The following is a 13,449-nucleotide window of genomic DNA, read 5'->3' on the forward strand; positions in this document are numbered from 1 at the left end:
TTGGAGTTGAGAAAATGCAAGTGTTTAGGCTTGGGGACAAATTGCTGCTCACATGGAGTTCCTGTGACTTCATGTTCTGGTAGGAGGTAAGAAAATTGAGTCAAAATCAGAGTCCTGTAAGTTTGGAAATGTGCAAGTGAGAACAGGTTCTCAATGGGGATGAAAGGCAGTCAGAAGCACTGTCTTTGTTTACTGAATGAGGTTTCGCCAGGTTGAGCAGTTTAAAGGGACATGCCAGATGAGGATGCTATGCCCTGAGCCTCTCAGTGTGTTCTCCATGGTTAGCCAAATGCAACTAGGTCTATGGTGCAAACTCAGGTTGACTTATTCTTCACAAGAAGATTTGGGCAAAACAGGATTTGGCAAATGCAGGATCCGAGGCTGCATTTCAGATCCATGCTGACCTTCCCTACCTCATGTTATTCTCTGTCTCCCTGCAGAGCTCACAGATAGGTATTATGTGCTAAGGGGCATTGCCCACTCTTGGTTCCCTCTGTGCTAGTTTGATCAAGAATGATGCTTAGGCAAGGAGGAAAGGAAGATTCACAAGAGGTAAATTTTGTCAGTAAGGACGAAACACCTGATGATGATAAAGCAAACAAAAGGTTTTAAAAGAAGGAAGAGGTTGTCAGCACCGCGGGTAAATTATGACTCTGGCAGGCAAGCCATATTTTTATGAGATTTGATAAAGGCGATCATCTCTGCCACAAACCACCAGCACCTGGGAAAGGACTCCGAGTTCTACAGGAAAGTAAAAAGTTGGCATTTCCAGCCATTGTTGGCTGAACCTGGGGATGGAAATAAAATCATGATCTGTTTGGGCAGCAGGCCCAGTAACTTCAATTTGTAGAAGAAATTTAGCAATCTGTTACCAGATTCACAGAGAAATGTCTGTGATGGAGGATTCCAGATCAGGGGACAGTCCTGGGAGTCTTCATTGATAAAAACTACTTTCATTCACAAAGTAGAATGGATGAGGTGGGGATGGGGAGGAAGCAGAATCTACGGAGAAGAGCAGTGCTTGGGAGCACGAAGAGAAAGAGTCATAATAGCTATGGCCGCACATTGCATATGGTTCCTGGATTATGTGTGAATGTCAGAAAGGAGAGTCTCTATAAACAGCTCTTTCTCTTTGGACAGTGAGGCTATCTGCGCTGGGGTAAAATGGAATGCTATACTGACTCTCTGTAGGGCCAGGAGGCTACTACAATAGGGTTAACATGGCTGCCTGAGGCATCACCACCAGTCTCTGTATCTTAGTTCACTCACTCTGGGTAAAGAGCAACATAAGCTCCAGCAAGAGCGAAAATGGAGATATGGGCTTTGACCTTGAGGGTGAAGAATGGAGATAGGATACGCATAAATGAAAATGTTTAGTAGTATTGATAACATAATGTGAAAAAGCCATGTGTAATCTTACACAGAGTACTCCTAGCTGCATGCTAGCCTACACCTAGACATACTTGTAGAGATGCTGTAGAACTGTAGACTTGCCCGAGGAGTTGGGGTCAGGTGACCCACCACACCTAGCATCAAAGAAAGGTATGCTAGTGAGATGTCCTATGCATGAGCAGCTTGGAAAAGTAACAGCAAGCTCTGTCAGCCAGCAGAGATGCTTTGCAAAGAGAATTGGTAAAGGGATGACCAAAGATGTCCAGGCAGGCAAAAGACAAATAACTGGTACCACATGCAATGCTTCATTGCATCAAGAAAGAAGAGACAGTATCATATAATGACTGAATAAGTCAGAAACTACTGAGATGGTGGCAGAAACATTTCTCATGGGTCAGAAGATGTTCCATCTCAAATACGCTGGCAGACACGAAGGAATTGGAAGAATGGTTATATGAAAAGATGTTGAGATTAATCTCAGTTAACTAAAACTAAGATACCCTGTATTTCACAGAACGAAATGCAGAGGGCAAGCCCTTACTTGTTGGGAGTTCAGAGGACTCTCTGAGGTTTGACTGGGAGACATAGAACATTGTTTTTCTACGTTTCATGAAACCAGATATGGAGCCTCCTAAATGCTTTCTCCAGATCCAGCTGTTTAAAGGGGAGGCAGGTTGCTGGCCATCCTGTCCAGGCATCATGAGGAAGGAAATGATTCTCCCACACAGTGTGCTTCTGGCTTATTCGCTGTTCATAGAGAACTCTGGGAAGTGAGCTCTAGTTCAGCCCTAATCCGCCCCTGGCAGGGCACACTCTCCTCTCTCTTTGACAACAAACAGCCTGTTTTATTTCCCTTCCTACACACTCTTCCTCTCCAGTCCTCTCCCTGCAGGTTTGTGGAAGGGCTGTTTTGCCCTTTTCCTTTTGCAGCCTGGTGTGCTTGCTTTCTTGCTTTCAAGGAATTTAAAAGTTGGCTCCCTGGGTCTGCCCTGCCTGCTTCCTTCCATCTGTTTTCTCTATTCAGGGTGAGTGGAGGCTTACTGGCTACACATCTAGGTTCTATTTCCTGGCCTTCCTTTTGTGGACAGCAGCCAGGGGACTCTCCTGGTGGGGCTTTTTGGTCTGTGAATGACACTACTGCTGAAAAGCAAGGGGGGCAGGAATTACATTTTCATTTATTTTCAATTGGAATATTCCCAGTTAAATAAACCAACCTCCAAAAAGATAAAAATAAAACAACAACAAAAAACCCCCACATACCTCAAAAGCAATGGGAGAAAAATCAAAACAACCCCCCAAACCCTAAACCCATTTAATTTCAAACAAAGAAGTCATTGGATATGAGGAATGAGGTTGCTGTTAGAGGTGTGTATGAAACCTGTGGGCTGCGTTTCAGTCTGTCACAGGCAGTTATGAAAGATGTAATTCAATTTGTTTAAAAAAAAACCGTAAAAGGCAGATTGGATAGCTGTATTTTAGCAAATGTGTTTGCACTGAGGGTACCTTCTGTTGAACAGTTCTGCCCACAAGCTGTCTGTAGAATATAGAACATCTCTCGAGCATGCTTGCCACCTTGAAGCAGGGCAGTCGGGAGCAGAAAAAAAAACAGAATGCAGAAAAAAAGGTGAAGAAAAAGAGAGAAATGAAGGACAGCAAGTCTAGTACCATCAATACATTTAGAAATGAGATTAGCCAAGTGTGACAATAGAATTAAAATGACACACAGAAGGACAGTAAGGTCGCAGTAAATCACGAACTATGGAGAAATCCAGCCAGAGAGCACTTTCTGTTCAGCTTAGCTACGGAATCGGAACGAAAGCACAGGTTGGTTTTTCATTTTACTGGCTCTTTTGCATTCCAGCACTATTTTTAATCTTAGGCTTAATTGCTACCTTTTAATTTTTCCTTTTGTCTTTACAATTCATTCATTCATTCATTTACTTATTTACTGGCTTGTTTGGCAAGTTCCTTCAACAAGTTCCTTCAAGTCCATTTTCTGATATGCTCTAGAGACTTGAACTTACCGACAATATCAAACCATAGAGGGGTGTTAGCTGGCTGCACTGACACCACTCCTACAATCTCGGTTACTTTGTCACTCTCCATGACGGTGAAGTTGTAAAATGGTTCATCGAATGTCAATGGTATAGGTGAAGGCGGGGGCTTCTTAATCCATTCGATGTGGAGTCGGGCAGTGGAGGATTTCTGTGGGCGGCCATTGTCCACAGCCTTGATCTATTCCCACATGGGAGGGACACAGAAAGATGGCTTAGTGCTGTGAGTCTGTGGAAGGCTTTTACTCACACAGTAAGAAGCCCAAGGAGCAGTTTCTGCACAGTGTCATAAGAAGAAAAGTTGTTTCCAGTTGAGACTTCAGAGTGCACTCTGGAGTGGAGACTGCAAACAGGGCTGGCACTACATTTGCCAGAAGCTGACTTTTGAGATGTGAAACCATAAAAAATAAATGTTGTTCTTAAAATTCATAGTATATCAGGGGCAAGAGTAATGGTTTATGTGAGTAGAAATAACTAATTTAATTCCTCATAGCATGATTCTGAAACTTCATCTCTATTGAGAGTTGAAGGGGGAATGAATGTGAGATGTTATTTGTGTGTTAGGATACATGAGCACATGGGTACATGCATGTGAGAATGTATGTGTAGGTGAATCTATGTATGTGTGAGTATAAGTACATTATGTGCATATATATATATATATATATATATACAAGTTTGTAAGTGTAAGTTTGTGTGTATGCACTGTTTGTGCATGTCTATGTGTATGAGTGTGTGCATACATATGCAAATATGTATAAGTATATTATGTGTGTACACATATGTTTATGTTTATGTATGTGTGATGTACATGTGTGTGATCATATATATGAGTATGTGCAATGTGTGGTAATATGCATGCATATGTGTGTGGGAATATGTGTGCAAGTGTGTATGCATTTGTGTGATCATATGTATTTGTGTAAACATATGTACCAGTGTGCATGTGTATCATAGTTTCTTCTGCTTTGAACTAGATATATACTGCCTGTTATGTTCAGCACCTTGAGAATAACTTAGGGCCCAAGATGTGTGGTTGTGGGTCTCCAAGCAGGCCATAGAATCAGTGGAAGTTTGCTGATAGGACACAGTGAAGGAAACTCTCACTATTTGGAACATCACCCAGGAAGGTAAAAGTTCTTACCTATAACTGGCTTCCTGAAAGCAGCCTCCTGAAGCTATTTCTGTACTCTTTACGTTTATTGATCAAAGAAGTAGGCATGAATAAGAGGGCTCACCCCATCCCACTTATGCTCTGGAATTAGATCTTACCGTCAGGATGTCATAACTTCCTGCTGTGAATTGCTTTCTGGAAGAGACCATGCCAGTTTTAGGGTCAATAAAAAACTTTCCATCATCATTTCCATCCACAATACTGTAGGAGATTTCTGCGTTGGGGCCTTCATCCTTGTCAAATGCAAAAGCCCTGTAAATGGGTTCGCCCCTCTTCTTGCGGTCCCGTTCTGGAAGTTTGATCTGGTAAACCTTCTCGGGGAACTGGGGCCTGTTGTCGTTTTCATCCAGAACCTGAACCACCACCCAAATGGTTGACTGTTTTGGAGAAGAACCGCCATCCGTCACTGTCACCTGAGTTTTGAAAGAGAAAGTATGATGCAATCAGAAAGTACACATGCTGTCACCTGTGTGTGCCCTGCCTGCCCCACAGATGTGCAGTTTACTCACTGGGCCATTTCAGCAATTCTGAGCACTATGATTTCTATAGAATAGACAACATTTTCTTAGTTAGCCCATAAGAGAGTGAATGTCTCCGAACAAGTAATAGAAGTCACTGCTGGAGTAAGCAGAGTGGTTCAGAACTGGGCTCTGCTTCTGAGTCACATTGCATAGACTAGTGACTTTAAGAGGCAGGCTTTATTTTTCTGGAGCATAAGGGAAGAGGCTAGCTTAGTCTCTGAGGTCTTCTGGATAAGCACTTTAATAACCTAGTCAGATCACAAAGCCCCTCTTTGCGATGCCATCACCCTGGAGTCTTCATTTCTACTTAGGTTTCAGTGGGGGCATGGCAAATAGGAAGGCCACTGCAAGGGCTCACTGTAGAGTACAGCAGAGAAGAACTGACTTTGCAAAACTCCTGGTTTATAGAGTCCAAGTGGATATAAAATATGCCACCCTAACAGACACAATGGTCATGTAATCATGGTACATTGATCCATGAGAGTTTCATCAAATCCACAGGCAAGGCTTTTAACATCTGAGCTCTGCTCTTCTCTCTTTTTTTCCTATCATATTGTGAGCTGAATTGTTTCCCCTCAAAATGCATATGTTTAAAGCTCTACTCCTACCTTGGGCCTGTACTGCATGTGGGATCTTTGAGGGGGAGGGGTTTAAGATCAAATGAGGCCATAACGGTGGAATCCTGACTTAACGGGATCTTCATGAAGATGCTTGTTATCCCCATCTCTTTCTGTGGTGCAAATACACACTGAGAAGGTGCAGGTCATAAAGAAGCAAAGCCACACCAGGTTTTGACATGGGACTTCCTGGTCTCCATATTATTATCTCCTTTTGTCTCATGCTCAAATTCTGTTTCCCAAAATAACAATATTAGCAGGTAATGTCTTTGGGTAGCCTTCATCATTAAAGCTTCATGGATGGAATTATTTTACTTATAAAAGAGGCCAAAAGTGATATTTTTGTCCTTCTCTGTTACCCCAGAACAAGTACAGAAAGTTCCATACATGGGAAATACTCACTGGGATTTACATTCATGTGATCAAGTTTATGTGGAAAAATGCTTTAGAATGGAAATTTGTGAGCAATGAAATTTCTCACTCATAGTTCCAGGGACTGGGAAGTCCACAGTCAAGGTCCTAAGAAGGTCTGTAAAGGCCTCCTTCTCTCAGATAGAGCTATTTTAGATGTGTCTTCTATGACAGAAGGGTACAGAAAAGCCCCATTGTCCTTTTATATAAGGATATCAATTACATTTGATTTAACCATAGTTAATGGTCCTGCTTGCTGACACTGTTGTACTAGGCATTGAGATGAAGAAGACGAGCATTCAGACTAGAACATGGAGAATGTGCAGTCCAATGTCCAATTCTTGCTTCTTATGAAGGCTCTCCCTGGCTTGCAAAACTAACTTCCTACTGTCTGTTCATATGCCAGACAGCGATGGAAACATCTAGTGTCTCTTTTTTATATTGTTATGGAACAAAAAGAATAGCATGGAATAGTTGATTTGTGCCATAGTGATATGTAATTTATAATTCACATAGCTTATTTTAAGTACAGCTGACAGCTAGCCTGTTGCTTAACTACTACAAAATAGTGTTTCCCCCTCTTTGGGAAATGAAAGGGACCAAGCGCCACTTCCTATGTTTCTGAAATGTGTTTGTGAAAACAGAAAAAGGAACACGCGGAAGAGAATATAAAGAACCTTCTGGGTCTAAGACACTCTTGAGTCTCAATAGTCGCTATGACATTAATAACCAATGCATAAATGGCATACGGTTCTAAGTGTGACCTCAGCCACTTCTGGAATATCCTCATCAGCCAGTGGGGCATACTATACATGGAAAGATCTACAGTTAGTGAGTAACAGAGCTGTGTAATGATAACCATGTAAGGCCTTTTTAGCCACAAACTCCTGGAAGAGCTTCTACTTAATCTTTGTATCATTATAAACATGGCTCTGGCTGGCCTTCCCATTCTCCCCCATTCCCTCTGCCTTGCTAAAAACCATTAGATTATATTCTTTAAGCTAGACACCAAGGTCTAGTCCCTTAGTTGGCCTTATTTATTCTCTCCTATGGTTGACTACCAAGATCTAGCTATCAAAGTATTGAAGTCAAACAATGAAAAGCTCCCTTTGGTTCACCACTTAACATGCTCAATTATAATTAAATGCCAAATCCTAGCGTGGGTTTCCCCTTATACCTTTATAAACTGCCACTTTCCTATGTACCATGACTGTCTCCTTTCTTTCCAAAGGCAGTCCTTTGACCTCTCCCACTGGGACAAATACCTCTTCCCCTTTCTCCTTGTTCCATTCACCTTCTCCCTCATCCTCTCTATTCCATTATTGTCTCTTATTCCCTGCCTTCTATCCCTCTGGGGAAGATACATTTCCTTTGTGCTGAGCACTTGGTCTTGGGGTGTCATGAACGATATTGATCACTTCAACTTTACATGGAAGAGTCTCTGAGAACAAAGTTTCTCCCAAGTGCTTTGTGGTGTGACTTGAGTGAACTGTCAACTCTGGAGTTGGTTCTCACTTTATACCACTGAGAATGTGACCAGCTCACAATCTAATGAAATGCCTTTGGGCTACTGTGAAAGTGGTACTCAACCTTGTGGAGATTCATCTGTAATCCTGAAATGGCTTATTCATGTGTTTTCCTCCTTTGGTATATGGTGAGCTACTGTTTCTGCTTTCCTCTGGAATGTAGGGTTTTTTCAGTGATTGCTGCAGTATGTTACTGAGCTCCGTCTTCTCAGTCTTCAATTCTCATGACTACTTCTCTAAATTCCCTCTTTTACATTGCTGTTTCCATCTAGAGCATGAGTCACCAATGACTCACACCCTGAGAGTTTGAACCCCAAACTGCCGATCTGCTCTGGATATAGAATGACTCCATAGAGAGATCATTCATTGAGTTCTTAAGTCAATGTCAGCAGTATCTTGAGAGATTCTAGAAACACTAGGCAGTTGGACATTGTTGGTGGATGCCCATCACCATGGGTATGCCCTTGTGTTCTACCTTTTTTCAGGCCACTCTCTGTTCTTCTTTCTGCTTCTCATCCACCACAATGTAAGCAATGTCATCCACATGCTGACACTGCTAAGTCCTGTCTGCTATGATGGGAGTTTCCATTGCTGTGAATTGTTTGTTGGTTTGTTTGTTTGTTTTTGCCTCACCATGGCCTCAGAATGGACAGAATCTCTAAAACTGTGAGGCAAAATGAATTCTTCCTTACTTAAACTACTTCAGGTGCTCTGTTACAGTAGCAACAAGTCTAATACACTGTCCTAGGCCTCACCCCACCCACTAGGCTCTGTCAATATGGGAAGAAAAATTACATTGTGGAGCAAAGCAAAACCAACCAAGACAAATCCTAATCACCTCTGCTGTATCAGTTTCCATGAACCAGAACCACCATTGCTCAGGAAGGATCCATGTGAACATGCTCCTGCTCTGCTGTGAGCTGACAAGAGAACATTGCTATGCTAACCTAGAATAGTCAGTAGTCTTGACAATTAATAAAAAGCTTGAGAGATTAATTTCTAGAGGGACCGCAGCTAGCTCCTAACAAAGGAGAGAATGCAGCCAATTCAGTGTCCTGAGAGTGTTCTGAAGCCTATCTCAGTTTTCTCTATCTCCTTGTAGCTTTTGAATACCAAGCAGAATCAGAGGCAGAATATACCCTATAAGGGGCTACTGGATTAAGGTGACACAATGACAGAAAAAGTATGTTTTTAAATCTATTTCTGGAAGTTGCATGAACTTCAGAGGACCAAAACGAGATTAAGATACTTAGTATAACAGCAGCCAAGGGGAGGCTTTACTTTGCCTTCAGCAAACTTAAACTGATATTTATTATTGTTGTCTTTCTTCGTCCCTAAAAGATGAAAATATAAGTTTCTGAAAGCTGAGACCCTCACATTGTCCAGTGATCAGAGGAATATCTGACAACATATTTACTATTTCGGAGCTGGAGAGTTCAAATCTGACATTCCTTCCTAGTGTTAACTGATCATATCAAGCTATTTCAAGGCCATCATGTTTAAAATTTCAAACCCTTCTCTGAGGATTACATAAGAACTTTCAGGTTCTATATTTGCCCTTGATTCTCTAACATAATCTGATCATTTGTTGTTGTTTGTTATGAGCTTATTTGTTACATATCTTTATGAAATATTCATTACAGTATGAGATCAAGAAGACATGATTCTGATCTATTTTGTTCATGGATATTCTCTGCCATGTATCACAGTACTATGAAGGTTAGTTTTGATTGTCAACTTGACAAAATCTACAATCACCTAGGAAGAGCATCTTAATAAGGAGTCATCTCTATCTGGTTGGTCTGTGGGCATGTCTTAAGGATTGTCTTGATTGTTAATTGACTCAGCCCACTATGGGCAACACTATTCCCTAGACAGAGGTTCTGATCAGTATTAAGTAACCAAGCATGTAATTAAATGTGCATTCCATTCATTTTTCTCTGCTTTTGGCTGTAGGCATGATGTATTAAGTTCCCATCACCTCAGCTTCTTTGTTATGATGGAATATAGACTGAGATTGTGAACTAAAACAAATGCTTTCTCTCATAAGTTACTTTTTGTCAGAGCATTTTATCACAGTGACAGAAATGAAACTAGAATAAGTGCCTAGAGTATAGTAAGTACTTAATAAATGTGTTCTGAATTAATGAAAGTTATATCCATTACTCTTTATGAAAAACCAACTTGGAGTCAAATTGGGGGATAATCTGAACAACCAAAATCCCAAGAAAGAAGCAGACTATCAACATATATTCTTCACACACACACACACTCACACACACACACACACACACACACACACACACACACACACACCACTCCCTCTAAACTTTCAGTTTTCCAATTTACATGTGCAGGAGCTGAAACTCAGAAGCTATGTAGCATGTGCAAAGCCACTCAGCCAGTGGGTGGCAGAATCCTGGTTTCTATGTCTGACAAGTTTGGCATCACAGCCCACCCCCAGTCCCCTCCCTGTGCAGTCCATGGGGTGGCATCTGACAGCCATCTGTTGAAAGTCCCTCCCATGTGGCTTTGGATCTAAATCCAAGCCTGGAGTTGTGCATCTAGAATCAAGCCTTCTTCCTTGATAATTGGGAACATCGTTTGACTGTTTCCCTTCTCTGGGCACTTTTCCTGTTCTCTGTTGCTTGAAAACTGTCACTGGCCATGGGGCATAGGTACAATGCTTTCAGTATCATAAGTTCATTCTTGAGACCCAACCTTTTTGAGTGCAGATAGATTTATTTTTAGCCTGCTTCCACAAGGTGTGCTCTATCATTCTAAATACAGAAAAGAATCTGTCTGACCTCAAACATGAGAGAAGATATACAATCCCTGTTTTTCTCTATTATGTCTATTTTATGAACTATGTCTATTTTATGTGGAACTCCATTCCACATTGAAGATCGTAGGCATTGTGCTAGACACTTGGGAACATAAATTGTTTATACTTAAACCAATTGCAGGAAAAACTATGTGAGTAGCATCCCATGCTGGATGACACAGAGAGCCTTCATCCTGGTCGTTGTTTTCTTGCCTTCTCTCTGCCTTATGCTTCCTCTCATCAAATAGTTGCTTCAGCCCCCTGGAAAAACTCCAGGACTCCATCCCTTTTGACTGAACGTAGTTCAAACACAACCCTTCCCCACCTCAGCTCTGTTGTGTGTCATATCCTGAGCAACAATGGCAAGTGTGTGGCATGTGCATTGTGGCTGATCCCTCGTGTGGCTGCTGTACCCAGAGGCCACAGTAAACATCAGTAGTTTGCTATTTAAGTCAAAGATGGGATGGATCCCCAGACCTCTCTGAGATGGAGTTCAGCAGGCAACTCTTACTATCATAGGTCTGCAACCATCTGGGTTAAATCATTTTCTTTCTTATTCCAGCAATTGTCTTATCTTGACAATTCTCTTCTCCTTTGCCAGCACTTTATTCTGGGCCTCTTGATTGCTATGAGCTATTTCAGCACTCACTATTGTTCTAAAGGAAACAGTTCTTAAAGGAGGTTTACAACTCTGTACAGCCTCTTATTATCTGCTCCTGGCCTAGATTACAGGTTTGGGACAAGGATCAAAGGTAAAGATCAAGCCATTTGAACTAAGAGAGAGTATCTAGACACATGGTGTAAGTAGACGCAGAGGGGCTCCAATACCACTAGAGCTACTGGACAGATGAGTGTCACTGTATGGTGGCCTGTTATGTTCGAGTTTTCTATCTGGGGTTAGCCTTCCCTGTACTCTTAAAGGCTGTGTACATGTACTGCCATGGTCTTTGTGTATCATTTAGGAAGTCCTCTGATAAATAATGCAGGTCCTTTGATTACTAATATAAGCATGTTGCCATTCTCTTTACTCTCATCACAATTTTCAAAGAAGCTTAGTTGAAACTAGGGAAACAAAGAGACAAATGGTTATAGGAGAGGGAGTAATAAAAAACAGGGAAGGCTTGTCTGCCAGGGAATATCTTCACCATATAATATATACCTGTGGTAAGAGGTGTTATGTAAGAATCCTTTTGTACAATGGAGATACAGAATGAAAATTTAAAAAGAATCAAACCTGAAGTGATCACACAATGCAAAAGACTCTTTGGGGGAATTTCATATACTATGGACGATAAAATAATCTTGGTGAAAATAATTGTTTTCACTTTTGAAAAAAATAGTGTGCATATTCATGCATATGTACAGGTGTACATGTTTCATGGTGTTTTGTGCATGTGAAGATCTGAGGAAAACCTTGGCTGTTATCCTGTTTTTGTGTCAAGACAGGTCTCTGTGACGTCCAGCTAGCTGGCCTGTAACTTTTCAGGGGTTCTCATCTTTCCATCTTCCATCTTGGCATGCTGGGGTGAGAAACATGTGCTATTATACTTGGCTTCATGTGGGTTCTAGAGATCCAAATCCTGGCCTACAAAAAGGGCTTTACCCACACAACCATCTCTCTAATCCTCTGCTGAATATTTATTTACCCAGTGATAAATTGGGGTTAGATTTTGTTGTTTGTGTGTGTTTGAATACTTCTATTCCTAGTTAGCAATATAAAGAGATTAGATGGATGGATGCTCTACTGAATGTTTTCCTATTCAAATGTTCTCATGTATATGGAAGGCCTTTCAAAGAACAACTGCCTTCATACCCTACAATGTCAATATCTATTAAGGGAACTCAAGAGTGACAGGGAGTGTCAACCACATCCTGGTTCAGCTCACTTAGAGAAGTTTCTTAATCTGACATCATTTTACTAGAAATAACCTCAATCTGCTAGAAATAATAATTCCAAAATTCCAAGCTGGTTTTTGAGTTTCAGACAAAGCATGAATTCATGAATCTGTATGAATTCTGATAATCTCACACATATGCAAGTGTACAGATGCACTCACACACAAATATATGGACATGCGCATCTATGTATACATATATGTATAATATAAGATGCATATATATATTTCACACACATGTGCGTGCATGTGTGTATGTGTGTGTGTGTATGAATATAGTTCAGTATTTTTAGGTTTTAATTTAGGTATTTCCAGAACACTAAGCTCCTTAAAAAATTACTCTTCTATAGTAGATAACATATTTCTCTACTATTTTATCTTCAGAAAATTTTATAAATCTTAGATGCCTAATTCTCTTAAGATAATAGGTTCAAAGTTACTTTATCTCCTCTTTGCAGGTGTAAAAGCAGAGAAATGACCTTCTCAAAGAATACTCAGGAGTGGTTACAAAGGCTGGGGCTGGGATGCAGTCCTTGCTTGCCTGTGAGCTCAGACTCCTGCATTTCTGAGAAGATAAGTGCTTCCTGACACTTCCATAAAGAAAACTGTGAGGAAACAGTAAATTAAAGGGTAGGCCTCAAAGGAGCAGCCACTCTTGAAGATAAACTTTAAAGGTGAAATCATGGAGCAAAAATTACCCTCAGTGGTTCCCCATTCTCTCCACACTGGAAAAGCAACTGGAAGCTCGCATCAAGGCATCCACCCTTGGTTTTGTTACAGGCAGTTTCTCTTATTTGACCTACAATTTGGTACTAAGAAGTCAACTGGAGGCATGGGGGTGTTCTAGCTCACCACTTTGCCTGCTGTATTTCATGTTGCTGCCCACTGGGTTGAGTTGAGGCCCACATTTTCTGTGACCTTGGGACATAAGTGTCTCTGCTATTTTTAACTTCACTTCTTCAGATATTTCAAGAATACTATGTTAAAATGACTAAGATGGTTGGCCCAAGAAGAAATCTGAAATTAGCAAAGTAA

At 41.0% G+C, this 13,449-nt stretch overlaps 1 protein-coding gene across 3 annotated transcripts in view; it reads right to left on the reverse strand.

Moving 5' to 3' along the window:
- Positions 1-13,449, reverse strand: part of Fat3 (FAT atypical cadherin 3) — a 588,937-nt gene that overhangs the window by 113,118 nt on the left and 462,370 nt on the right. For 2 of the 3 annotated variants that reach the window (XM_029481732.2, XM_029481730.2), the window contains exons 5-7: positions 4,719-5,033; positions 3,417-3,627; positions 2,896-2,964 (exon numbers count right to left, since the gene is read on the reverse strand). In XM_029481732.2, coding sequence (XP_029337592.1) covers positions 2,896-2,964; positions 3,417-3,627; positions 4,719-5,033 — 595 coding nt within the window. The remainder of the gene's footprint in view (positions 1-2,895; positions 2,965-3,416; positions 3,628-4,718; positions 5,034-13,449) is intronic. The other variant, XM_029481733.2, reaches the window with a different exon arrangement.

The sequence above is a fragment of the Mus caroli genome, unplaced genomic scaffold (genome assembly GCF_978045245.1).
Source record: "Mus caroli unplaced genomic scaffold, Mus_caroli_1 scaffold_11, whole genome shotgun sequence".
NCBI classification, from domain to species: domain Eukaryota; kingdom Metazoa; phylum Chordata; class Mammalia; order Rodentia; family Muridae; genus Mus; species Mus caroli.